Source organism: Ananas comosus, linkage group 6 (assembly GCF_001540865.1).
Source record: "Ananas comosus cultivar F153 linkage group 6, ASM154086v1, whole genome shotgun sequence".
Classification (NCBI taxonomy): domain Eukaryota; kingdom Viridiplantae; phylum Streptophyta; class Magnoliopsida; order Poales; family Bromeliaceae; genus Ananas; species Ananas comosus.
The window spans coordinates 3,768,153-3,794,355 of record NC_033626.1 but is presented as its reverse complement, the minus strand read 5'-3'; the positions used below and the strand labels follow the sequence as shown (position 1 = coordinate 3,794,355).

The window sequence follows — 26,203 nt, the reverse complement described above, 5'->3', positions numbered from 1 at the left end:
CGCCGCTCACGTGTGAACCTGTAACACCCCAAAACCACGTGGGGTGAGAACCAACTCCATGGTTCCCAGTGGGTACGGCCGCCTAAGGGAAAAGCTCGACCAATAGGTCCAAGGGAGGCAACTGCAAGTTAGTTCAATAAACAGATAGATATATATCTTGATTATGCAACGAATAAAACCATGCATTGCCTCACGAATGCAATATGAAGATCATGCAATGATGCGACTATACAATCAACTAGTAATTCAATCGATTACTACTTTCATCCAATTGACATTTAAGGTTTTCTGTCATTTACTATTTTAATCATAAAGTTTCATCTATCGTTACAAAGCTAACCGCCCAACTCGGTCTTGAGTCAATCGTCTGCGGAGTACCGCACAAAGCCAGGCCCGAGGCGAAGGACGTCTCACTTGCACCTCGGCCTTAAATCCCCTCAACTAGGACATCACTATAGCTCATAGATTTATTACCCAATCACTTGGCTAACCCGAAGGTTTCGCCCTCAACAAACTCACCAACCCAAAATCCCATTAACCGAGGAGATACCTGCTACAACCCGGAGGGACCGTCCTCTGGGGAGATAACCGCTACACCCTCACAACACGAGCACGCCCGGGCATCTATGCTTACCCATCCACTCGGTCTCAACTATGCTCGTGCACGATAATAGTAATTAACCACATAACCATTGCATGCAATGCATCAACTTTACTTCATGGAAAACATATGTTTGCATCATTAACTCATACCTGCAACGACGTCGTCAGCAGCAGGGTCCTCAACCTAGGTCGCGTATCTACGGCCACCCGGCGCTCACCGCGAACCTTTAGGTTGCATTGTCCTCAACGCCCTCTCTCCCGACCATGCCGCAGATGGCACACCTGCAGGCCATCCTAGAGAGAATGGGTTGTCGCCAGTGTCAGGCCCCGGCTGTCACCTTGCGGACACTCGTCCCGCGCACATCCCGGTTGCCCACACCTGTAGCACTTGCCCTCTCACAGCTCGCAATACTGTGGGTAACGAAAACACCCACAAACGACACGTCTCACTAAGGACCGAACACAGTAGGTCCCCGGAACTCGGAATCACGAGCGCGAACACATTGCACTCACTTGAAAACTTGACGGACCATCAAATCCACTCGTTGGCCGTTCTATTTCCCTTTTCCTTGCAATTGGACTCACGCTCCCCTCGCACAATTGCACTGCCTTGTTCTATCCACAAGGCCTAATCCTCAAACCTTCTCTAATCCTCCTCTTTAGAAAAGCTCCTGAAGAGTGAGAGAAGGAAGAACACGAAGTTGAAGGGGTACTCCTTGTTGTGAACAAGGAAAGAAGAGGTGTGGGGTTTATACAAACAGCCACGACTGCATTTAAACCCCCCCCCAACATTTCTCATTTGCAGCAGATCTCAATCTGCTGCCTGACCAATCGTGTACCGGTACACGGGCTTTTGTACCGGTACAAAGCTGTGCAGAGGCAAACCCGAGAGCAACCTCCTCAGATTTTACCAAAGGGTACCGGTACAAACCAGGGGTGTACCGGTACACTTCTGCGAAAACTCAAACCCGAGAGCAATGCTTTTCTCGGGCCACTTGCTGTACCGGTACAACCATCAACATGTACCGGTACACTTTCCTCAAGAACGTAGTTTTAGCTTGTTTTCGACTCCAACTCGCACCGATCGATGCTAAAACCATTCTAACTCTTTTAGAGCCCAATTTTTATCCTTCCAACATCGTCGGAATGTCAATTGGACTTTATCCAACTATTTCTCTCAACGCACTTTGGTCAATTTGACTAAAGTTTGATGTTTATTTACCGAAATTTCGGTACGTTACATTCTCCCCTCCTAAAAGGAGTTTCGTTCTCATTATCTCGCTCTATGTCCAGGATGCAATTCACGACACGGGAGAATTCCCGCTCGTATTCCCTCATGGCGCGGTCTACCTGCCGCAGCTTCGAGAACCTTTCCTGAAGCTTTCTTTTCCATCATCAGGGGAGTAAACAGGGAATACGATCCCCGAAACTCGTCCCAAACCACATGAGGGAGACCAGGCAGTCAATCCCACTCGACACCTGTCCACCACACCTTCGTCGCGACTCCCGGCCGTACTTAACCAGCCGGAACTGGTGCGGTCACTACTGATCCCCCAACTCTTGGAGTCTCTTAACTCGCTCCTCCCGGTATATGGCAGCCTTCTGCTAACACTGCACTAATTCGGCTCATTACCCCGCCACACACACGAGAGTGGCCAATCGCTCGCGAAGTCTCAAGTCTCCGCTCGTCTCAAATTGCCAAGGGACACCACTTGGTCCATCCAGCGCCGATCTAAACAAAGATCGCCTACGCAGTGCTGTCGTTTCCTAAAACGCAACAACTCTATTAATCCTCGACCTTCTAGGTCGAACACGAGACACTTATTACCGACTCAAATCGGGCGAAAGTCATGCAAGGGCGTCTATTCTCATCACTCGGTTTCATGTTGTGCGCGCCCAACACGAACACCATTGGTTGAGAATAAACCACACCTTGAATCTACCTCTAACATCCGTTTTAGAGGTTTACGACACAACCCAATCAACTAACCTTTCGCCAAAAGTCACAAGTCCTCGTCTCTCACGAGCCTTAATCTCCTATGGTTTACTATCCTAGGGTCTCCTAGGTCCAACTAAACCATTTTCTATTGTTCTTTTTATGTTCTTTTTATGCTCTGATACCATCTTATCTGTCACGCCCCGAGCCCGCCTATTTGGTCAGTTTCGGGCACGCCGACAGACCGCCGAACGGACAGGATTTCCCCTGTACCACGGACAGAGTCTCCCCTGTACATTCAAGGCGTCGCAATCAATACAATGTACAAAGTTCCAACAAGGAACACATTTCAATCAAAGATTGCATAAGGAAGTATCAAAAACATAATCTACTTGTTATTACAAGCATTCACATTCATACATTTTACATCCCAAATACTTATTACATTCAACTTCAAAATACAATCCGATTTAACATGATTATTACAACTTGATTCTTTTCATTTTCTACAACCCTAAGCAAAGCCGACTCAGGGTACCGCTATCTCTGGTCTCGGTGGTAGGGCACTAACTATGATGCTACGCCCTCGCCTCGCGCCGCCGCGCCGCTCACGTGTGAACCTGTAACACCCCAAAACCATGTAGGGTGAGAACCAACTCCATGGTTCCCAGTGAGTAGGCCACCCAAGGGAAAAGCTCGACCAATAGGTCCAGGGGAGGCAACTGCAAGTTAGTTCAATAAACAGATAGATATATATCTTGATTATGCAACGAATAAAACCATGCATTGCCTCACAAATGCAATATGAAGATCATGCAATGATGCGACTATACAATCAACTAGTAATTCAATCGATTACTACTTTCATCCAATTGACATTTAAGGTTTTCTGTCATTTACCATTTTAATCATAAAGTTTCATCTATCGTTACAAAGCTAACCGCCCGACTCGGTCTTGAGTCAATCGTCTGCGGAGTACCGCACAAAGCCAGGCCCGAGGCGAAGGACGTCTCACTTGCACCTCGGCCTTAAATCCCCTCAACTAGGACATCACTATAGCTCATAAGTTTATTACCCAATCACTTGGCTAACCCGAAGGTTTCGCCCTCAACAAACTCACCAACCCAAAATCCCATTAACCGGGGAGATACTCTGTAATATACCGAAAATTCGGAAAATAAATATCGAACTTTAGTCAAGTTGACCAAAGTGCGAGGATGGTACACTTCGGAAAATCCGAAGGTGTTAAAACGATCAAAAGTGCGTTGTGGAAGGTTTTCGAGAGCTAAAGAATCAAATTCTGCAAAACTGTAGATTTTCAGCTCTCGGGGACCGGTCCCTGGTGGGAGAGACCGGTTCCCGAACACGTATGAAATGAGACAGCCGAAAAATCGGCTAAGTCCTGAGAAAGTAGCTCTCGGGAACCGGTCCCTGTCCGAGAGACCGGTCCCCGAGAGACCGGTCCCCCAAAGGGAGACCGGTTGCCCTGCGTGCAGCAGCTCTGGCTGCGCGGGGAGAGCCTTCGGGAACCGGTCCCTGAAGGAGAGACCGGTCCCTGCCTGCGCGATCAGCCTAGTTCGGGCAGTGCATTAAAGTGAAAGTTGAGGGGTTTATTAGCAATTATGCAACCCAATAGCTATGTATGAGGGCAAATGAGATATTTCTCTCATTTCCTCACCCTCTCACACTCTCTTCTCTCCCTCTCTCTCTCTAGAAGGCAAAGGAGAAGAAGAAGAAAAAAAGAAAAGAAGGAAAAGAAGGTGAAGAAGAAGATCAAGAGGTGAAGCAACTTCATCTTCTTCCTCTCTAGCTTGGAAAAGGAGAGCTTATGAGGTAAGCTTTAACCCTAATCATGCTAAAACCCTAAAATGGGAGCAATGTGACCTAGAGATGGTTTTTATGGAGTATTTAGAGTCTTTGAAGCTTTCTTTTTGCTTCTTTTGAGATCAAAACCATGGTTTGGTATAGAGATGAAGCTTGAAGGTGAGCTTCAACACCTCTAATGGTGAAATCCAAACTAGGATTTGGAATGAGCTAGGAATGGTTTAGATGAACTCTTTAGAGTATATTGAAGCTACTTTTGCTTCCCAATAAGATCAAACCCTAGGTTTGATGTATGCTATGGAGCTAGGGCACCCAAATTGAGGCTTTTGCTCATAGGGATTTCTAAGTGCAATTAACCCTTTAGAAACCTAATTGGGGGTATTTCTGACGCGTTGGTGCGCTCGGAATAGCATTACCAAAAGTGTATGTAAAGTTATGGCCAAATAAGCCTAATTTGGCTTCGTTATGCCGCAGGTAAAGAACGAAGCGTCTAAAAATCCCAAGAAAATCATCGGAGCACCTTTGAAAGCCTACGAGGTGGGTGGTGCTTCTCAAACTCATTGAACTTCTCTCTATGCCTAATGTGTCATTCATTTGAGCATATGTATATATATTGTTGCATGCATTTCAGGGTAAAGTAATGATGAAAACGTAATGATGCATGATTGTGAGTACAACTTGCATAATATGATGAATGAGAACTATGTGATGTCGGAAACCCTATGTGTATGCATGAGAGAAAAGTGAGCACCCAAAGTGAGCAAAAGAACAGAGTGAGACAATGACATAAATCGAGTGGCATTTGAAAACGTAAAGTAAAGTGACACTAGAGTTAGTGTGAGCCAAAGAACCAAAGCAATGTAAAGAATGATGAAAATGACAATGTTTAAAGTTAAAGTAATGTGGGGAGTAAAGAACATGAAGTGCTAGAGGTGGCCAAAAGTAAAGAATGTAAAGAATATAATTGCTAGAGATAGCAAGAGTAATGAATGGTAAAGAACAATGATTGCTAGAGTGGCAACAAAAAGTGATGTAATGAACACTAGAGCTAGTGTAAAGTCAAGATTGAACTTATAAATCCTTTGAGTTAAGGATATGATCATACTTGCTATGAGTTCCGTGCTCGAGGGCGGTCGCTCCCCTTCGGGCGATGCGCTCCGGAGTTATGCATCACGGGTTGGAGTAAACCCGAAGGACGGTCCTAGCGGGTGAGTTCTTGCGATGATGGACTTAATGTGAAGCAAGTTAATGTGGCGAAACCCCCGGGTTAGCCTTGAGATTAAAGAACAAAGAGCAAAAAACAAAGTGCAAAGAACAAAGAACAAAGAACAAAGAGTAAAGTGCAAAGAACAAAGAACTTGCATAATCTGCATATGTTAATGTTGAGCATATTCCTTGCTTATTGTTCAGGCATATTAGCATCATGATGTAGATTGGTTACTCTATTTCAGTTTACCCTTTCTATTATGCCTGAGTTAGTCCTAGTGGGAAAGTCGGTGATGTTGAGGCCGAACCCACTGGGAACTTTGTTGTAGTTCTCACCCCACTATTTCCACAGAGCCGGGACCGAGCGAGCCGGCGAGCGACCGAGGTAAAGGTATCGCGCCTTAGTAAGAGGCCACCAAAGTTGGGTTTCATTTTGTAGTAAAGTACCCTATGATCATCTTTTGTACATGATGATAAATGATGTAAAGAAGAGAATGTAATGTGTATTTTGTGGTAAATGTGATGTACGAAAGAAATGATGAAACGAAATGTAAGAAATTCAAAAAAAATTACAAGTTGGATGTATGTATATGATCTAAATTGAATCACAGTACAAGCGAATGTTTAGTTTTCCTTTCTTTCACTCGTGGCAATTGCTTACCCTCGTGTAAGCCGTTTGTGTATGTTTCCGCTAGTGCTTTTCTCTATTGATGAAAATGTACATGTGATGAGCCTTGGGCGGATAGGGGAAACTCTGTCCGTTCGGCGTCTGTTTGACGTGCTCGGGTCGGGCCAAATTGGTATCGGTCCCGGGGCGTGACATACCCGCTACAACCCGGTGGGACCGTCCTCTGGGGAGATAACCGTTACAACCCAGTGATGTCGACTCCGGAACACATCGCCCGAGGGGGAGCTACCACAACCTCGAGCAAGGACTAAAGGTGAGTATGATTAATGATCAAATCCAAAATCTTGAGGATGTCAAGTTCAATCCATTCCTTAACTTTAGGAAGACTATACTCAAATGACCCTAACTCTAGGGTTGAAATGTCATAATATTTCAATCATTCTTTTCTTTACATTCTTTACTATCACTTGTGTCATATGCACTACTATATTCTCGGATTCATGACACACTTGTTTTCTAAGTGTTCAACATGCCATAAATGTTTCCACTATACTAATCATATGCCACTCGATCTAATATATATAGATTGTCCACGTCACATATCATAGTTCATATGTCATTGTTTTCCAATATCGAGTTCTCTAATTCACCTAGAGTTTATCGACCCAAGTTCAACATACATGTGTCATTTAACATAATCCACAATATGTCAGTATACATTCATCTAGTATATTCTACAATAAATCAACATGCACTCATTCATCATATTCCACAATATGTCTACATATATATACCAACCATTCATATGCCATCCAACATGTTCCATAATTTATTAACATGCATATTACCTCTAACATATTAGTATAACATTAATTTCATGCATTCATGTGACAATTAACTCATGCATTCATCTAGCATTTAACACATTATATGTCATTATGCATTTTATCACGACAGTAAATAACATCAACTATATGCATCAATTAGAAAACCATTACACTTAGACATATAGGCGACCTAGTCGCTTCGGTGAGCACAACCCACCTTTTAACGCGTTCCGATTGCTTGTAGTCACTTGCAATCGGCCTCCCGTGGCACCCGTGACCCGGTTTGGCCCGAACTCTTGTGCGACCACCCGAACGGCCACCAATCCGTGATCCGTCTGTTCGGGAGTTTATTCCCCGTTACCACGATGCTCCAGATCCATTTTCATGATTTTTGGGCGTCTATCCCGCGTGCTGCGGCTATCTGTACCAAAACAGACCGTTTCGTCAATAACTTCACGTACACTCGTCGAATTGTCGAACCGAGCGCACCAACGCGTTCGTTATACTCCCAATTGGGTTCTACAAGGTCAATTTACCTCGGAAACATCCGGAGGCAAAAGCTCCAAATTTGGTGCCCTGACAATGCCATAATGAGATTTCTTGGGATTGATCTTGTTGCTAAGCATAATCAAGCTTAGAACCACCCAAGAAGCTCTCTAATATCATCTCCAACCTAATTGGACCAACCCTAAGGCATCTAACACAAACCCTAGGTGATCACCATGAGAGCACCCTAAGCTTCCATAGATTTTCATGGAGCTCAAGCCTCTAGAGAGGTTCTAGTCTTACAAGAAGTCCAAAACACTAAATCTTAGGATATAAATCTAAACCCTAGAAGTATTCTTGCGAAATAACTCACCTTAGCCTAAGCTCTTCCAAGTCCACCATGAAGGAGAGCTCTTGATCCTCCAAAACCCTCAAAATCCACCTTCAAGACCTTCTTCTCCTTCTCTTTAAGCTTTGGTGGAGAGCTTTTAAAGAGAGAAAGAGAGAAGAAATAAAGGAGAGAGGTGTTTGCTGCTGTGAAGGGGTGTTTGGGAACATATGGGGTGTGCCACAATTGCAAATAAGCCCCCCAACTATTTTTATTTGCAGTAGACTTCATTGTGCTGTCGGGTCCCCCGCGTACCGGTACACGGGCTGGTGTCACCGGTACACGACTCGCGCAACAGCCAAACCCGAGGGCCATCTTCTCGGATTTTACACTGCGTACCGGTACACGAAATCCTGTCACTGGTACACAGCCTTTTTTTAGGACTTAGCCAATTTTTCAGCATTTTCACCGTTTTCGCTCTGTTTTCTCTCGTTTTCGCTCGTTTGACATCCGATTCGTTTCAAATCGAACCGAAACTCGCCAAATATGTTTTCAAGCATGTTTTCATCATCTTTTCATCCACGCTAATGCTGGATTTAGTCCATGGTCAAAAATAGCCTTTCGGGTTCCGTTTTCGCACCTACGCGCACCGAAACGCCCGATTGCTCCAGAACTTTACCGAACTCCACCGGGACTATTCAAATGGCTTTTCAACCAAATGTACACCGTAACTTAAAAGTTTTAGAAGTTCGGTATGTTACAGCCTAGATGAGTGGCATTGAACTAGTGTAGTAGAAACACTAAACATGAGCGAGTAGCATGTCAACTAACTAGAAAACTTACTACAAATGATCAAACGAGTGGCATTGAGTCTAGTGTAGTAAACATGACATGAACTTAGGGATGGTAGAAGTCCCGGCATTTGATTATGCATTGTGATTATGCAGCAGAGGCACTATGACCCTAGTAGATAGGGTATCCTCTTGTGAGGATTGGACCAGTCTGTTTCGCTTGTCGGTGGTCGCTCCACCGAAGCAGTGGTCTCCGGAGTACTTCACCTAGGGGCAGATGTAGTTGTCCCGCAAACGGTCTCGGTGTGCGAGTACAGTTTCTCCTCACCTATGAGATTGAAACTGAGTCGAGGACTTAACTTACGGGTTAGCTAGGTAAATTGTGTAATGAACATGAATAGCATAGTAGAATTGCATTCTTACCTTGAGTAAACATAGTGTATATTGTAGATTGTATTGCTATGTTACATATACATACTTTTGACATCATACTAGCATGATAGTATACTGTTGCATTATGATTATTTCATACATGGCATCGCATTGAAGGCATGGTAGAATAGTTGCAGTTTACATTTCTACCTATCTATCTATCTATCTGCTTATGCCTGCTTAGACCTAGTGGGAAGATCGGCAGAGTCGGCGGCCGAACTCACTGGAAACTATATTTATATAGTTCTCACCCCACGTTGTTGCAGGGCCGAGTACCAGTACACCGGGCGAGGACCGCGGCAAGGGCATAGCGCCCTTAGTTAGTTAGTAGCTTTCCTACATGCATATAGAGTACTCTCGTGTACTAGATGATGTATATTTTGATAGTTGTTGGAGAGCTACCCATGTATTTTGGAGATGACCATGTATTACATTTTGGAAGATGGAAATGTAATGTAATCAATTATGTAAATGTTAAATAGTTGTAATAGCTAGTTGCATCTCTCTTTATTACACTTGTATATACACTTGTGGTTCTTGCTCTTAGTTGTATCACACTTGTGTGCTTCTAGTTGATCATGTATGTATTGAATTTCTTCTCCTGGGCAAATTCTTGTACATGATTAGGTTGTTTAGCCTTGGGCGGACAGGGGAGGTGCTGTCAGTTCGGCATCTATTCAACGTACCCGAACAGGATCAAATTGGTAGCGGTTTTGGGGCGTGACAGTGTTTGTATGACTGCAGTATACAAGTAGAAATTTCTAAACCCTATTTCTAAATTATAAATTATATAAATATAAATAAAATAGCATGTACCGGTGGATTTCTAGCACTATTCTACCAATAAAGTGTACATTTGCAATGAATATATATTCCACATTCAAACAACAAAATTTGAAACCTTACAGCACTGTTCTGTTATGCTGTAATACTGTATATTTATAATAAATACATGTTTTTCATCTTAAATCGAACAAAATTTTATCATATGTATGATCTATAAACAGTATGTGCGTGTGTGACTGTGGTATAGAAGTAGCAACTTCTAAACCCTAACCCTAAATCTTGAATTATAAAAATACAACCAAAATAATATATACCGGTAGAACTGAATTTGAATAGCTTTCTTAAATTAAGTGAATCTGATACTCCTCGGTGACGAAGACAGTGGCACAACAAACGTGAATGCGACAATGGTAGTCAAATGCTAAAAATATAAAATTTTATATTAAATAAATAATATGAAAGAATAAAATTACAGGAATTATAGGAGTCTAGAGGGTTGTGGCCGAGAGGTTGGAAGTTGCCCTTAATTTCGGGCCCCTACGAGCCGATGAATGAGTGGCAAGGTCCTGCAATGGGTGTGGGAGCTGTGAGACCCCAAGTAGTTTTATATATAAGATATAATTGAGCTAAAAGTCTTAACCCGGCTTAAACATTTTGAGCGGTGTGTCACGGACTTAGCGTTTTCATTCGCAAAGCCCGTGCGACGCCTACCTTTCCTGCTCGAAGATGGACAAGCCTTTGTCTCTGTTGGTAGTCCGGACCTTCGCGTCCTACGACTAAGTATGCAAAGGAAAAATAACAAGAGAAAGAGACAGAGGTTCTCTAAAAAAAAAACTAAGTACTACACTGCTTAGAAAAAGAGATTACAGCATACAACACACTCTCTCTTGTGTGTCTTGGCCTTAGCCAACCCCACTATTTATAGGCCTAATGAGCCCTCATAACTCACCCACTAGCCACATAACTCACCCACTATTGCATACATAATGAGCCCTCATAATAGCCAAAAGCTCAAGAGTCACCCATAACTCTTATGAGTTTCATAACCCTTAAGTTTTCCACAGTGGGTTGGGTTTGGGTCTCCTTGATAACCTGATTCAACCCGTTTCCAACCCGAACTCGCTAAGCAGATTTGGGCCTGGGACCGAGCTGCATAGAAATTTTTCTAAGTCCCTGACACCCTCCTCCACCTAATGCGCAGGCGTGCTCATCGCGCGCTGCTTCTGGAACTCGTCGATGAGCGCTTGGTACTGCCAAAGTGTATCCGCTTTCTCCCAACTTGCCTCGCCGAAGGGGAGATTCTTCCACTTCACCAAGTACTCAGGATTCGGCGTAACTCCACATCGCCGAATGAGTCGAGTGTCCAGGATGGACTCCGCTTCTTTGTCGAACGAAGTCACCATAGTCGCAGGTGCTCGCTGCGACACTCCTCGGCTCGGATTCTCCGCATCTTCGTTGTACAGCTTCAACCTGCTGACATGAAAGACGGGGTGGATCTTGAGGTTCGCGGGTAACTGCAGCTTGTAGGCCCCCTGCCAACACTCTTGACGACAGTAAATGGGCCTTCATACTCGCACAGCAGTCCCTTGTGCACCTTCCGCAAGGCTTTGAATTGCTGCGGATGAAGCTTGACCATCACGCGATCACCCTCGGCAAACTCACGAGGCTGTCGCTTTTCGTCACCTCACTTCTTCATCCGTCGTGAGGCTTTCTCCAAGTTTGCCCTAGCAATTTCACCCTTTTCCTGCAAGTTAGTAGTAAACTGAAGAGCAACTGGGCTGTGGAACTGCTCTCCCACAGCGGTCGTATGAGGGGCAAGTGGTTGCCGTCCGATCGCCAACTCGAAGGGGCTACAGCCTGTAGACTCGCTGCGCCGCAAGTTGTAAGCAAACTGGACGACATCGAGATGATGTACCAAATCCTTCTGATTGGCACTCACATAGTGCCGCAAGTACTCCTCCAATAGAGCATTCACTCGCTCTGTTTGCTCGTCGGTCTGTATATGCCAACTGGTGGAGAAGAGCAACTCTGACCACAAGATTTTGAACACCTCGGTCCAAAACTTGCCAGTGAACCTGGGGTTGCGGTCGCTCACGATGCTCGTGGGGATCCCCCAAAGTTTGACGATGTGGCTAACGAAGAGGCGTGCCGTTTCTTCAGCAGTACAATCGGCCGACGCTACAATGAAGGTCCCGTACTTGGAAAAATGATCAACCACCACTAGAATGGACCCAAGCACCCCCACCTTTGGCAAGGCAAAGATGAAGTCCATAGAAATGCTCTCCTATGGACGGCTAGGCACAGGTAATGACTCGAGGAGTCCGCGAGGTCGCTGGTGCTCAACTTTGTCTTGTTGACACACCAAGCAAGTTCGCACGTAGGCCTCCACGTCTTTGTGCATCCGCGGCCAAAAGTAGGCGACCTCGAGCAACACCAGGGTTCGCTTCTGACCTGGGTGGCCCGCCCATTTGGAGTCATGGCACTCCTTGATGAGCTCGCGGCGAAGGTTGCCCCACTTGGGCACGTACACCCGTCGCCCCTTGGTAAGAAGCAGCTCGTTGCTCAGCCAAAACCTTCGCATTTTGCCCTCATTGACAAGCTGCACTAGATTTTGAGTGATAGGGTCCTCGTTGGTTCCTGAACGAAGTCGATCGCGAAGTGTCTCGTGAAGCTGCAACACGGCTGCAAGTTCAGCCTTGTGGCTGAGAGCATCAGCCACGCGGTTTCCTTCCCGAGCTTATATTGAATCTTCATGTTGAACTCTTAGTTAGTTAATTCGCGATTAATACGCGAATTATTCGCGTATTTTTTAAGATACGAATTAAACGGTGGTTTTCGTATTTTTCCGAAAAGTACGAAAAAAATCGCGATTTTTTCATCAAAAATAATTATTCGCGAATTATTCGCGATTCGCGAATAATTCGCCCAAAAATCCGGCGATCGCGGTTGCGTCGTCACCGCTCTCGTCGTCGCCGCTCTCGTCGCCGCTCGCGTTGAGGGGAAGGGATTGTCATGGTGCTACCATGACCTGAGTGGGAAGCGTAGGAGTAGGATAAGGTGAAGGAACCAGAGGAAGACAAGAGAAGATCCATGGCAAAGAGGAGTAATGACGGCGGCGAGTTTTGTGAAGAAGAAGCTTGTTCGGGTTTTGGGTTCGCGCTCCCTCACTGTAGCGTTACCGGATCCGCATCCAAGGGGTGAACTATGGAAATGCCCTGTTCGGGTCTTGGGTTTGCACTTCCTCTCTGTAGCTTCTCCAGACCGGATCCGCATCCGAGGCGGAGGCGGATTCAGTTCACTCACAGGCCAATCCAGGCGTAGAACCCAGCCCGACACTTCGTCGCCGCTCTTTTTATATATTATTTTATTTTTATATAAAAATATTTATATAATATTTTATTTATAAATTTTTAATTATTTATTAATATTTTAAATATATAAATTTTATGTATTATTAATATATTTTTATTATTAATATATGAATATATTTAATCTATATATAAAAATTATAATAATAATATATATAGTATATTAATTATTATATATTTATTATATAGCCGAATTTTTGATGCCGAATTTTTAATTGGTGGACGTATAATATCCGTATAAATCACGTATCCGAATAATTATCGAATCCGTTTTTTAGCCGTATTTTTCAACGAATTTAAAAATTAAAAGACGAATTTTATCCGAATTATACCCGTACCGAATTTTTGCCGAATTCGAATTAACTAACTATGGTTGAACTCCGCCAAGAAGTCCTGCCACCTCGCCTGCTTAGGCGACGGCTTCTTTTGCGATTCGAAGTAGCTCGTGGCAACGTTGTCGGTGCGCACCACAAACTTGCTTCCAAGCAAATAGTGTCGTCAGGTTCGCAAACAATGCACCACAGCGATCATTTCCTTCTGCTGGACTGTATAACGCCGCTCGGTGTTGTTGAACTTGCGGCTCTCATAAGCGATGGGGTGCCCATCTTGCACGAGAACACCGCCAATGGCAAAGTTAGAGGCATCAGTATGTATCTCAAAGGTGCGACTGCAGTCGGGTAGTCGCAGCACTGGATCCTTCGTCACCGCTCACTTTAGGTCCTCGAATGCCTCCGCGCATTGAAAGGTCCAAACCCACGAGTGGTTTTTCTTCAGCAGATCCGTCAACGGGGCTGCTCTCGTAGAGTAGCCCGCAATGAAGCGGCGGTAATAGTTGACGAGCCCAAGGAAAGACCGCAACTCGGACACCGTCGTTCGGGTCTCCTATTCGCAGATAGCTCGCACCTTCCGCTAGTCGATGCGAATCAGGTCCCGGCCTATCTAGTGGCCAAGGAAGTGCACCTCTTCCTTCGCGAATATGCACTTCTCCTTCTTGACGAACAGCTTGTTCTCCCGCAGCACTTGGAAGACGGTTCGCAAGTGCTCGATGTGCTCCTCCAAGGTGTTGCTGTATACCACGATGTCGTCGAAGTACACCACCACAAAGCGATCGAGATAGGGATGGAACAACTTGTTCATAAGTGTACAGAAGGTCGCTGGCGCGTTCGTCAAGCCGAACAACATGACAAGGAACTCATAGGCCCCGTACCTCGTCACACACGTGGTCTTCTCCTCGTCTCCTTCCGCAATCCGCACTTGATAATACCCAGAGCGAAGGTCGAGTTTGGTGAAGTACTTCACTCTGCCCAATTGGTCGAAGAGATCTGCAACCAAAGAAATATGGTACTTGTTTTTTACCGTTACCCTGTTGAGCGCTCTGTAATCGATACAAAGCCGCAGGCTTCCGTCGCTCTTCCGCTGGAACAAAACTGGTGCTCCGTAAGATGCTTTCGACGGTCGAATGAAGCCTACATCGAGGAGCTCCTTCAACTGCTTTTGCAGTTCCTCAAGCTTTGGCGGGGCCATCTATATGGCGCTTTCGCTGGCGATTTGGCTCCTGGCTTGGAATTTTTTTTATAAATAGGCTTTCCAAAAATTTTATTTATAAAAATAGGCCTCCTTAAAAATTTATTGTAAAAATAGCCTTCAAATAGGCCAGGTCAGCGCGGGTTTGGGATAATGCATGTATGCGGTGAATGGTTCACCGCATTCATAATGCATATATAGCGGTGAACCATTCACCGCATTTGTGGATCTAGGTGCACCGCGTGGTAAAAACAAAGAATGCGGTAAATGGTTTACCGCATTCATAATGCGGTTAACTATTTATCGCATTTAAAAGTGGGGAATGGTTCACCGCTTTTAAATACGGTGAATGGTTCACCGCATGAATGTGGTAAATGGATTACTGCATTTATATGCGGTAAATGGTTCACCGCACCGCATTTAGTCGATATACCCTAACCCTGCCCGAACCCTTTTCCTTTCTCCCTGACTGGCCCCGCCCGAGCTCTCTCTGTCTCCTACACTGCCTCCCTCACTCTCACTCACTCCTCTCTGTCTCCCTCACTCCGACCCAACGAGTCCGACGCTGACGCCGACGCCGACGCCGCCGTCGCCGTCGCTGCAGCCATTGCCGGTGCCCACCTGTGCTGTTGCCATGCCCTCTCTTCTAAGCATTCCTTCTACATTATTCCATTAGGTTAGTTATTTTGACATTGCTTCATTAGGTTACTTATTTTGACATTGTTCCATTAGGTTAGTTCTACATTGTTTCTCCTAAGTAGAGTTGATTCCTCAACTTTTCCTCAACTTTGACATTGATTCCTCAACTTTCACATTGAAAAAGTTGTAGTTATTTTGACATTGCTCCATTAGGTTAGTTCTACATTGCTTCATTAGGTTAGTTTATTGATATTTAAAATTTTATCAGATTTAAACACTCAATTTGTTTGTTATTAACTATTAATTAACTTAGTTGTGTTTATTTAAAAATAATTAAATTTATTAAATTTGATAATATTATTAATAAATTAGATAAAATCTCTAATTGGTTTTTAAAAAATATACTAGATAAAATCCCTAAACCCTAAACCCTTAAGAAAAAAGAAAGAGAAATGCTACTTGTATACCAAATTTTTTAATATAAATTTTGGGTCCATCTCATCGAGAGTGTAGAAATAGTAAAATTTGCACTTTATCTCAAATATTGGTATGATTATATTTGTTTACAAATTTTATATTTTGTTTAAGTTAGGATGACGCGTAGTAATGTGGCTATTGTTGTTCATTGGAATGGAGAAATATTGGCGCACGATAACAATCCAAAGTACGTTGGTGGTCGTAAGAAATTAAGTGGTATTCCAGTGGATATTGTATTTACAGAATTCGAGAGAAAAATATATAGATTAACCGATACTCCGAGAGATGAGTATCGTCTAATTATCAAAATCCGATATTCGACCGGAATGAATCAATTCGATGTGGTTGAAGTTATGGACGATGACTCACTGTGTGGTGCGATGGCATTGTCGGAAAACCCTCCGTGTTTGATAATTTTCATTGAAAAACATATGGTTTTATCTCAGGGGTATTATTCTAGAATGTTAAATTGTGACATTAATGTGGATATATTATCCCCTGTCCCCCAAAAGAGAACCTTTTCGTGCTGATATCGGAGGAGGAGCAAATGCACCTAGGTTAGTATTGCAAAATATGAATTTTGTATAATTATTTTAATATAACAAATGTTTATATTACCTTCTTCCATCAATTGTAGGGAGTACGAATTTTCAAATATAGTTATTGGTGATCCTCCTCCCCTCCCACGTACTATTCATCATGCCTCAGCTTCTAGTTCTCATGCCTCACTAGGTAGAGAGCAAGGCGTCTCATGTGAAGAAGGGTTACAATACGCTAGAATTAATATAATCATTTACTATTTTATTTAGTTAGAAAGTGATTAATTACGAAATAATTGCAGATTTCATACCTCTCATGATGTCTATGACTTTGGATCGTATCCACTGGGAACCGAAAATAACGGTATAGGAAATCGGGCGGAAGTGCAACAAGAAGTAGCTGAAGACGGTTATGCTACTGATCATGAGGGTGTTGAACATGAACCTTCAAATTTGGCCGTAAATGAGAATATTGTGGCGGAAGGTCATTACTATGATGCAGATCATGATGGCGGACTGGGGGTCCTCGCAGATATCATATATACTGAGGGTGATGATCCAATTATCAATAATTAATATGTTGATGATCCGGATGAAGGTGGAGAGTTCATAGATCATCCAGAGCAATTTGTAGAAGATGACGATTGAATTGACCAGTATGTGGTCGATAACGGTGAATTTGATCGTCTGCAGATTGAACAGCCCTCTCCTACTATTGATGACTTATGGGTTGGTCGGGTATTTCGTGATAAAGCAAGTTTATTGCACACTCTTGGGGAATGGCATATTGCTCACAACGTGCAAATGAAAGTAAAAAAGTCGAAGACAAAGGCGTATACGGTTAAATGCAGAGTAGATTCATGTCCTTGGAGATTACATGCATCGGTACTAAAGAATGTGAGTTATTTTAGAGTTAAAACATACACCGGGCAACATACATGTTGAGTGCCGGTGCTTAACACTGCACATCGAAACTGTACTTCATCTCTTATATGTCGACATATTCTCCCATCATTGAGGGTAAAGCTTACTTTGACATCGGCAAAAATTAAAGAAAAGGTGCGTAATGAATTGCATGTAGACATACCTTATTCGAAAGCGTGGCAGGCTAGAAGTAAAGCACTACAGATCATTTATGGTGGTTGGAAGGAGTCATACACCGATCTTGGTCGCTTCCTATCTATACTACAGCGCGTGAATCCCGGGACTCAATGGTGTCTTGATCCTAAATCCTACCAAATGGCGTTAGGCAGTTTGGATGAGTATTTTGGGCATTCGGGCCGTCAATTAATGGGTTTTCTTATTGTCGACCATTGTTGAGTATTGATGGAACTCATATGTATAGAAAGTATCAAGGGCATGCGTTGATTGCGGCTGGTGTAGATGCCAATAATGGGTTATACCCATTGGCGTTTGCTATTTTTGAGGGAGAAAATGCGGCTAGTTTGCGTTGGTTTTTACGACATTTAAAGGTCTTAGTGACACATGATCGATCTATTTGTTTAATTTCAGATTGCTTTCCTGGGTTAAAGGAGATTGTTGCGGAGGAGTTTCCGAGAAGCGAGGGACATGCTCACCGTTGGTGCCTCCGCCATATGAAGGCTAACATGAAAAAAGCCGGTTTCAAAAATAAAAATGTGCTCAATAAATTTTATACGAGCATAGGATGTGCTGCAACTGCAAAGGAATATTATGAGCATAAGGAGCAGTTGAAAGATATGGAATATTGGGCGAGAGCATTTGATGGAGGATGGCGTTTTGGGACAATGACGACAAATCAGTCGGAGAGTTTAAATAGAGTGCTTAAAGGTGTACGTGGTTTACCTATCACAGCATTTGTGGCCGCTACATTTTATAAGGTGAACAATTATTTTGTTAAGCGCCGTGATAAAGGTGAGACATACTCTACAGGTTCATCGCAATGATGTTGTATATCGACGTAGGCGACGACGATAGGGTCATATTGAGACGCAGGAAGGGATACTACCATTAGCTGTTGAGCAAGAGATGGAGCCGATTGTCGAGGGCATCGCCATCGAGCATATTGATCAGATGCATGTTATTGAGCCTGTGAAGCCTTAGATGAAGCATGACATACATATTCGAGGACGGAGTTGAGGACGCAGTCGTGGATACGGACGTGGACGTGGACGTGGCAGGGGACGAGGGTGAGAGTATAGAAGGGGAATGGAGGGGACTTGATGTTTTTTATCATTTTTGAGATTCTTATGTATATTTGATATTTCAGATCTTTCTACATTAATTTTTTAGAGTATTATCTAAATTTATTCATATTGAAATGTGTCGATATTGGTATAGCTCATTTTATATGCTTAAAGTGTGGTTTAAGTTGGTATAGATGATTTTATGTATTTATTGCTGTAATTGAAATGCTTGAAAATATTACTATTTTGTATAATGTGGAAAAAATGCAAAGTTGCTGCTACATTGCTGTAGTATAGCTTGAATGCGGTGAACCATTTACCGCATATAAAGGCGATGAATGGTTCACCGCTTTTAAAAGCGGTGAACCATTCAACGCTTTTAAAAGTGGTAAATGATTCACCGTTTTTAAGTGCTTTCTCAGCTTCGCGGGGAATACTACGAAGGCGGTGAATGGTTCACCGCCTTCATAGAATTTTTAAATCCTTATGAAAGCGGTGAACCATTTACCGCATTCATTTGAAAGCGGTAAATGGTTCACCGTTTTTAACTTCCCCCGCCAACTCACTGCCCACGTGGGAGTTTGGAGCCTATTTTTGTAAATAAAAGTTTCATAGGCTTATTTTTAGAATAAAAGTTTTGGAGGAGACTAGTTGGGTAAAAAACCCCCTTGCTCGAGCTCAATGGCATGATCCACCTCCTACTTGGGTGGAAGTTGCTTCGGCAGCTCCTTTGGCATGACATCCTGGAGTCTGCCAAGATTGCTCCAATCTCCGCAGGAAGACCCTCCTCATCGAGGCCCTCATCGCTCACCTCGCGGATGGCCGCAAGGTAAGTCATCTCGTCACGGTTCACACCCTTTCGCAACTGCAATGCAGAGAGGGTCTGGGTGCTTACCATTTTCTCCTTGCTCGCTAGGACCATGCATGGGGCTGCCTCGTCCATGATGCTTAAGGCCCCAAGGTGTGGCATCGAAACCGCCTTTGACGAAGCCAAGAAGTCCATACCTAGTATGACTTGGAAGTCGTCGATGGGTGCAACGGTGAAGTTTGCGGTGCCTCTCCAAGGTCCCACCGTAATGGCCACGCCCTTGGCCACGCCCGCAACAGGTTGGGCCTCAGAGTTGACGGCCTTGATCCTGTTAGGATCCTTCTCAAGGGGAAGACCTATCCGTTTGGCCTACACTTCGGCAACAAAGTTGTGAGTGGCTCCCGTGTCCACCAATGCTCGTGTGGCCCTGCCGTTAAGGGTCGCATTGATGTACATAAGCTCCTTGTTGAGGGGCTTGCTACTGCTTGCCAGCCCCTGATCCGCGTTGACGAGCCTGAGCGCGCCCATCTTCGTCGGTTCTGCATTGCCCTCGCCCTGCTTGGTCTGGACTGCATTCAGCTTCTTCTTGTTTGGGCAGTCCCTCGCCTAATGGTTCTCGCCGCAGACGTAGCATGTCAAGTTCTTCGGCGGTGGCACAGGACCTCTCTTGCGGCCCCTGCGCTTCTTTTGGTCGCGATGGTCTCCTTCACCTTTGGCCTTGCTCGTTTTGAGCCCCTTGCTCCGAGTTGAATCCGCTCGATCACACTCAAGCAGTTTTTCCGCCAAGGCAATTGCGGAGGCAACGTCTTTGACGTCGCGCCCTGCAAGCTCCTTGTTTGCCCAAGGTTGGAGTCCGTCGAGGAAGAAGAATAAGCGATCTTCCTCCGCCATATTAGTGATGGACAGCATCAACTTAGAGTATTCCTTGACATACTCCTTAAGCGTCCCTGTGTGTTTAAGCCGTCGAAGTTGCTTCCTCGCAAGGTACTCGACGTGCTCGGGCTAGAACTGCGCCTTGAGCTCGCGCACAAAGTCCTCCCACGTCTTCAAGCTGCATTGGCCTTTCTCGGCTTCTGCAGAACGCCGACACCACCACAGCATCGCGTCGTCAGCAAAGTACATGGATGCAGCCTGGACTTTTTCCTCCTCGTCGTCCAGCCGCAACACCTTGAAGTAGCGCTCCATGTGCCACAAAAAATTGTCGATCTCTTTCTCATCGCGGGTACCCCTAAAATTTTGAGGCTCAAGGACACGTACCTTCGAAGCGGACTCTCTTTGGGGTTCGTGGCCACGCGCCACCGCTTTCTCAAAGATCGTTACTCTCGTCTTGAAGTCCTCGACCTCGTCGACTCGAGTAACAAGCTCCTTGATCAGTTTCTTTCGCTCCTTATCACGACGAGTCATGTTGCCTTAGAGCTTTTTGAGTTCGCTTCAAAAGGTCATCATGGCAGTAGATACGCTTTCCTCCATGCTGTGGTCATCTTCATTGAATGAGTTAAAAGTATCAGCCATTTCGGTGTACCTTTCACCCATTTTTGCGATAATGTCCTCCAACAGCACAAGGCGGTCCTCCAAGGAAGCAGAATCCCTCGTGATTCGCTATGGGTCTGTCACGGCCCGAGACCCGCTACCAATTTGGTCCGGTTCGGGTGCGTCGAACAGACGCCGAATGGACAGGACCTCCCCTGTCCGCCCAAGGCAAACAACGAGATTATGTACAACAAGTTCCCAGAAATTCAACTTGAATACATACACGATCATAACAACAACGAGAGCACAACCGGTGCTAAACAACCAAGAACAAGCATCACGAGTGAACACAAGTGAATAAAAGAGAGATACTAATCTATTACATTCATTCAGCCTTTAATACATTGATCACTTTACATTCTTCCAAAATATAAACATAAGTTTACATTCATCCAAATATCTCACCACCTATACATCATCTACTCTCAAGCATGTATATAGGGTGACTACTAATGCGAAAAGGAAGCATCTACAACCTCTAGGGCGCTAAGCCCTTACCACGATCCTCGCCGGGAGTACTCGAGTTCGGCCCTGGAACAAAGTGAGGTGAGAACTATTGTCCATAGTTCTCAGTAGGTTTGGCCGCCGACTCCGCCGATCTCCCCACTAGGTCTAAGCAGGCATAGGCAGATAGATAGATAGATAACTTGAAAGCAATAACAATAAGAAAAGGTGCAAGTACTCTATCATGCCTTAATCCAGTATAATGAATGCATGCAACTCATAGTAAAGGCTAGCTACCATACTACTATGTTCAATAATGAAGCCATTCATTAGATTACCCAATCACTTGGCTAACCCAAAGGCTCGCCCTCAATCTCACGTTTTTAAGTCTCATAGGGGAGGAGTCTCACTGCTTAACTACTCCCGAGACCGCCTGCGGACAGCTAGCGGCTATCTAGGCAGCACACAACGACTGCCCCTCGTGTGTCTAAACTCTGGAGTGCACAGCTCGTGTGGAGCGACCACAGCAAGCACAGATAGGCTATGTGAGCACAATCCAATCCTTGTGAACAGGGGATACCCTACCAACTAGGGTTAGCATTATCACGGATCAATGAAATCCCAATTCTCAACCTCCTAGTGTTTCAACTACACTAAGGTTTTCATGCCACTCGTTCTTGTGTTTAACATTTACTAGATACCACTCATTATCATATAAGAGCTACTACTCGGTTCTTATCCACAATTACCATCTCATTATAGGGTTGCAATTCACTACGTCTCAATATCATGCATACTAGGTCCAAGTGCTAAACAAGCAACACTACACTACCCCTAGAATGCAATAACATGTAAAAAAAACCATCTAGGTACCCTATATTGTATCATGCTCAATATGCAAAACTGATCAATAGCAAACTTAGACATAGGGTGTAGTTTAACTGCTTCGGGATGGTCACCACCACCACAGTAAAATACACATTTGCCGACGGTTTATATGAGATTTACCGGCGGTTTAAACCGCCTTTATAAAACGCAGCGACGGTTCACCAACCGCCGGTAGAGCGCTGTGAATACCACCGTCTCTACATTGTAGTGGCGGTTTCAACGACCACCGGGGTAAGATAAATACGTTGCGGCGGTTCCGTACCGGCGGTTTTAAATGCTGCTTGTTACTCAGATAGTATTTCAATTAGAATTGGTAGCAGCGGTTTAAACCGCCGCTAACCTTAAAATTCTGTAAGTGAAAATTAATTATATTATTTGTACCGGCGGTTTAAACCGTCGATACATATTTTGCTAAATTGTAATAATCATCCAAATTATATATATTTTACATATAATTACTGAATTTTTAAAAATCAAAGTTACTGATTTCAAATCAACAAATAAATATCAAACTTGAATACAAATTAAGACATAAACCAATAAAATATAATCTACAAAGTATACTAACCAAATGATCATCAAGTATCAAATTTTCATATAAAGCAATCCATCACATAGTAGCTAATCCTTTTGTAACACATCAAAACAAAAAGACTATCCCGAACATACATACACTACAAAAAAATAGGCATATACCAACAGTCAAAACTGCTAGAAAAGAATACAAAAACTGCTGGTAATATTTGCTCCAGCAGTTCTAAAACTGCTGGTAAAAATCTAGGTGACCGTTACAATATCCTTGCTGGTATAACCTTTTCCCAGCACTTTTACTAACCACTGGTGAAAATGATCTCTAGCAACAGTTCTTAAACCGTCGTTAAAACTACAAAAAAAACACTGGCGTAAAGCGCATGTACCGACAGTTTTTTACCGTTGGCAATTTGAAACTAATATGAAAAAAAATACTAATATCAACAAATTACAATAGGGCTTTTTCATTTGATATTAATTGTAAAACCAACAATCTATAACATCCGTAAAAAAAAATAAGAGTCATATTACTAAATTGCAATAAGATGATACAATCATTCTTGAAACAAAATAATAAGCAATGATCTAGAGTAGTGATAAAATGCAAACAAAATAAGTTTTTACATTCTAATAGAAATCAATGCAATAGAAAATTTATTTGAACCCCAAATATTCGAAAGTTAAGAAAAAGGAAAGTGAAAAGCTCCAGCTAAACATTCTTCAAATGCGAACATCAAATCATGCTTGTTGCTTCAATCTGAAACAAAGAAAATTAAAACATATGAGATGTATAAGCTTATTCCAACAAGAAATCTATCATAAGTAACATATAGCAAAAAATAAAACACATTTCATTAGCAATCAAATATCTTCCTTTTTTTTTTTTGCCCTTGAATAAAAAGAAACATCTGCTTACTTCATAAATGCGTCGTTAAAAATGTTATGATTTGCATAATAAAGCCTAAAAACAAAATAATTTGAGTGACATTCCAATACAGTACTCAGCCAACTATGGAAGTTATCCATAAATTGAGCTGTTAACCACATGATTTGAACAGTTCATAAGGAATTCCAATACAGTACTATGCTAACTATGGAAGTTACCTTTATTGAGGTGTTAATCATATGGAAATAGTCAATTAGACATCAACTAAAAGCAATTTCATCCACAATTAATACAAGGTTTAGAGTAGAATCTGCTATATTAAGTTACGATCAGCTCAAGCATCCAAGGGGTAGATCCAGTGATTTTGGCAATCTTAATAGCACAAACAGGATTTATAATGCCGCAGGCTGAAACGGAGCGGACATCGCCAAAACAGCGGAACGGAGTCTCCCGACAGGAAACAAGGTGAGCACGATGATCAGCAACTTGCCAGGAGTCATCGGTGCTCTTCTAGAGATCGGGAAGCTGGAGTCAGATCACAAAATCCATCCCATATTAAGTCCTATTTCGGGCTTGGCGGAGCAGCCTTGCTGCCGGCCGCTCGCGGCACGGGCGGCCGGCGAGCGCCAGGGGCACGGGTGAGGGGGGGAGGTGAGGGAACACCGTGCTCACCTCAGTATGGCGGCTGGAAGCGTCGAGGGCAGGCGGCGGCGCGAGCAAAACCGAGCCCGCACTGAGATCGGGCTCGGGTTCCAGGGAGTTGCCATGCGGCCACGAGGCGGCGGCGTGGGGAGCTGGACGGCGGCAGCGGCTGAGCGAGTCTGGGGAGTTAGCCACGGGTGCCAAGGTGCGGCGCCGGGGGAATAGAGGCCGCACACGGCTTCGGCATCGGCTCGGATTGGAGGTGCGGCGGCTCGGCGGCAACCAGGCAAGCGGCGCTCGGGGCGGCTCGGGGCAGAGGTGCGCCGACTGTCAGGGCGGGAGGTGCCACGAGGGGCGCCCAGGGCGGCGGCGACGCGGATGGGAGAGGCCGGCTTGACTCGGACCGCAGCTGGTCTGGGGCGGCACGGCTACGGCCGAGCGGCGCGCGGCGCGTCGGGGAGGCCGGCGGCGCCGGCAGGAAGGGTGCCCGGCACGGGGTGTCGCGCGAAGGTCCCAGGCGGCGGCGGCGCCGCTGGCGGTTTTTTTGCGAGCAAAACCGGGCTCGGCCAGGCTCGGCTGGGCTGCTGCAGGCGCTGGAGCGGCTGCGGCGGCGCAGGCGACAGGGCGCGCGCGACCCGGTCAGGTGCGGGAGAACCCGGAGACGGTGTGACCCCGGGGGAGCGTCCGAGGTGGCGCGTCCGGGGTCTTCACACAACCGATGAGGGGAGAGGTCGAGAGAAAAGAGAGGAAGAAAGCATGGGAGATGGCTCTGGCGGCGGCGGGGGTCAGCCGCGGCTTGGCCGGGGCTGGTGCAGCAAGGGCAGGGGGAAGGGTGAAGGTGGCTGGGGCGACTTAGGGTAGCTAGGGTTAGGGTTAGGTTGAGAAAAACCCTAGGAAACAACTATATACAAGGCGCAACTTCGCAAAAAAGTCCACCAAACACCGAAATTTCAAAGCCGGAGCCCTGTTCAGCCGACGACTAGAAAATGCTGGTGAAGGGCCCTGCCACTGCGGATTCCCTCAGCGAAACCGTACATAAGAGATATCGCCGACCTGTTTCAGGAAAATACCCGTTTTGCCACTACCGACGCCTCCTCGATCAACGGTTTTATTTGTGCTGCATCTCCGCCAGTATCCGTCCGTCGATTGTCAGCGAACGGATTGACCGGTGCGATCAGGCACCTCGGGAGACAACAAAGCTGCGATTTCGTTTTCGTCTAAATCGACCACGGATTCACGACAAATCAACCGTTCTTCGAATAGAAGGAAAACACAACATAAATAATATAAACATGTATTTTTCGGTTTTTTCTTCGAAATCCCAGTGCCGGTCAACTCAAAATCCGTCAAGCGTCATTAGCTCCAAATGTGTGTGTGTGTCGGGTCGAAACGAGCTATTGGACTGTTATGAACAGAGTCCGGTGACGAGCCAGGGAACCAACTTCTACACCCGCCGGTTTCCGGAAAATATCGAGTTCACTATTCATTTAAGTGAAACTTGGAAATCGCGGTAGAATTTCCGTTTTAACTCGATTGTCGCCCGAACACTTGGAGCGAGCTTTTTGTGAATTAAATTACACACAAAAAACATCCGGTCAACTGAGAGTTAGCTACACTGCAAAAATTTCGATCCTTACAATGGTGGTAGGTGGTTGGTATATAATATATAATATATATATATATATATATATATTATATGTGTGTGTGTGTGTGTGTGTGTGTGTGTGTGTGTGTGTGCGAGTTCGGTCCCTACCCGAGCCGTATGTATATATATATATATATATGTTGTGTATGTATATATATAGTATATATGTAATATATATGATATTATATATGCTAGTATATATACTATATATATATATTATATGAATATTTATATATATATGTGTGGGTGTATTATATATATTTATATATA

General features: G+C 44.5%; 1 protein-coding gene and 1 long non-coding RNA gene across 2 annotated transcripts in view; one reads left to right on the top strand and one right to left on the bottom strand.

The window, feature by feature from the left end:
• LOC109711525 overlaps nucleotides 14,619-26,203 on the bottom strand; it is a 14,161-nt gene continuing 2,576 nt past the window's right edge. The window contains exons 2-3 of the long non-coding RNA XR_002216633.1: nucleotides 19,300-19,302; nucleotides 14,619-14,631 (exon numbers count right to left, since the gene is read on the bottom strand). This is a non-coding gene — a long non-coding RNA (uncharacterized LOC109711525). The remainder of the gene's footprint in view (nucleotides 14,632-19,299; nucleotides 19,303-26,203) is intronic.
• Nucleotides 24,667-25,149, top strand: LOC109711647 (spidroin-1-like). Its single transcript, XM_020234795.1, has one exon. It carries the CDS (start codon nucleotides 24,667-24,669, stop codon nucleotides 25,147-25,149), a length of 483 nt encoding a protein of 160 aa, XP_020090384.1.

What these genes read in the sequence shown, in the direction of transcription:
- LOC109711647 (XM_020234795.1), top strand. Translation starts at nt 24,667, where the DNA reads ATGGGAGAGGCCGGCTTGACTCGGACCGCAGCTGGTCTGGGGCGGCAC.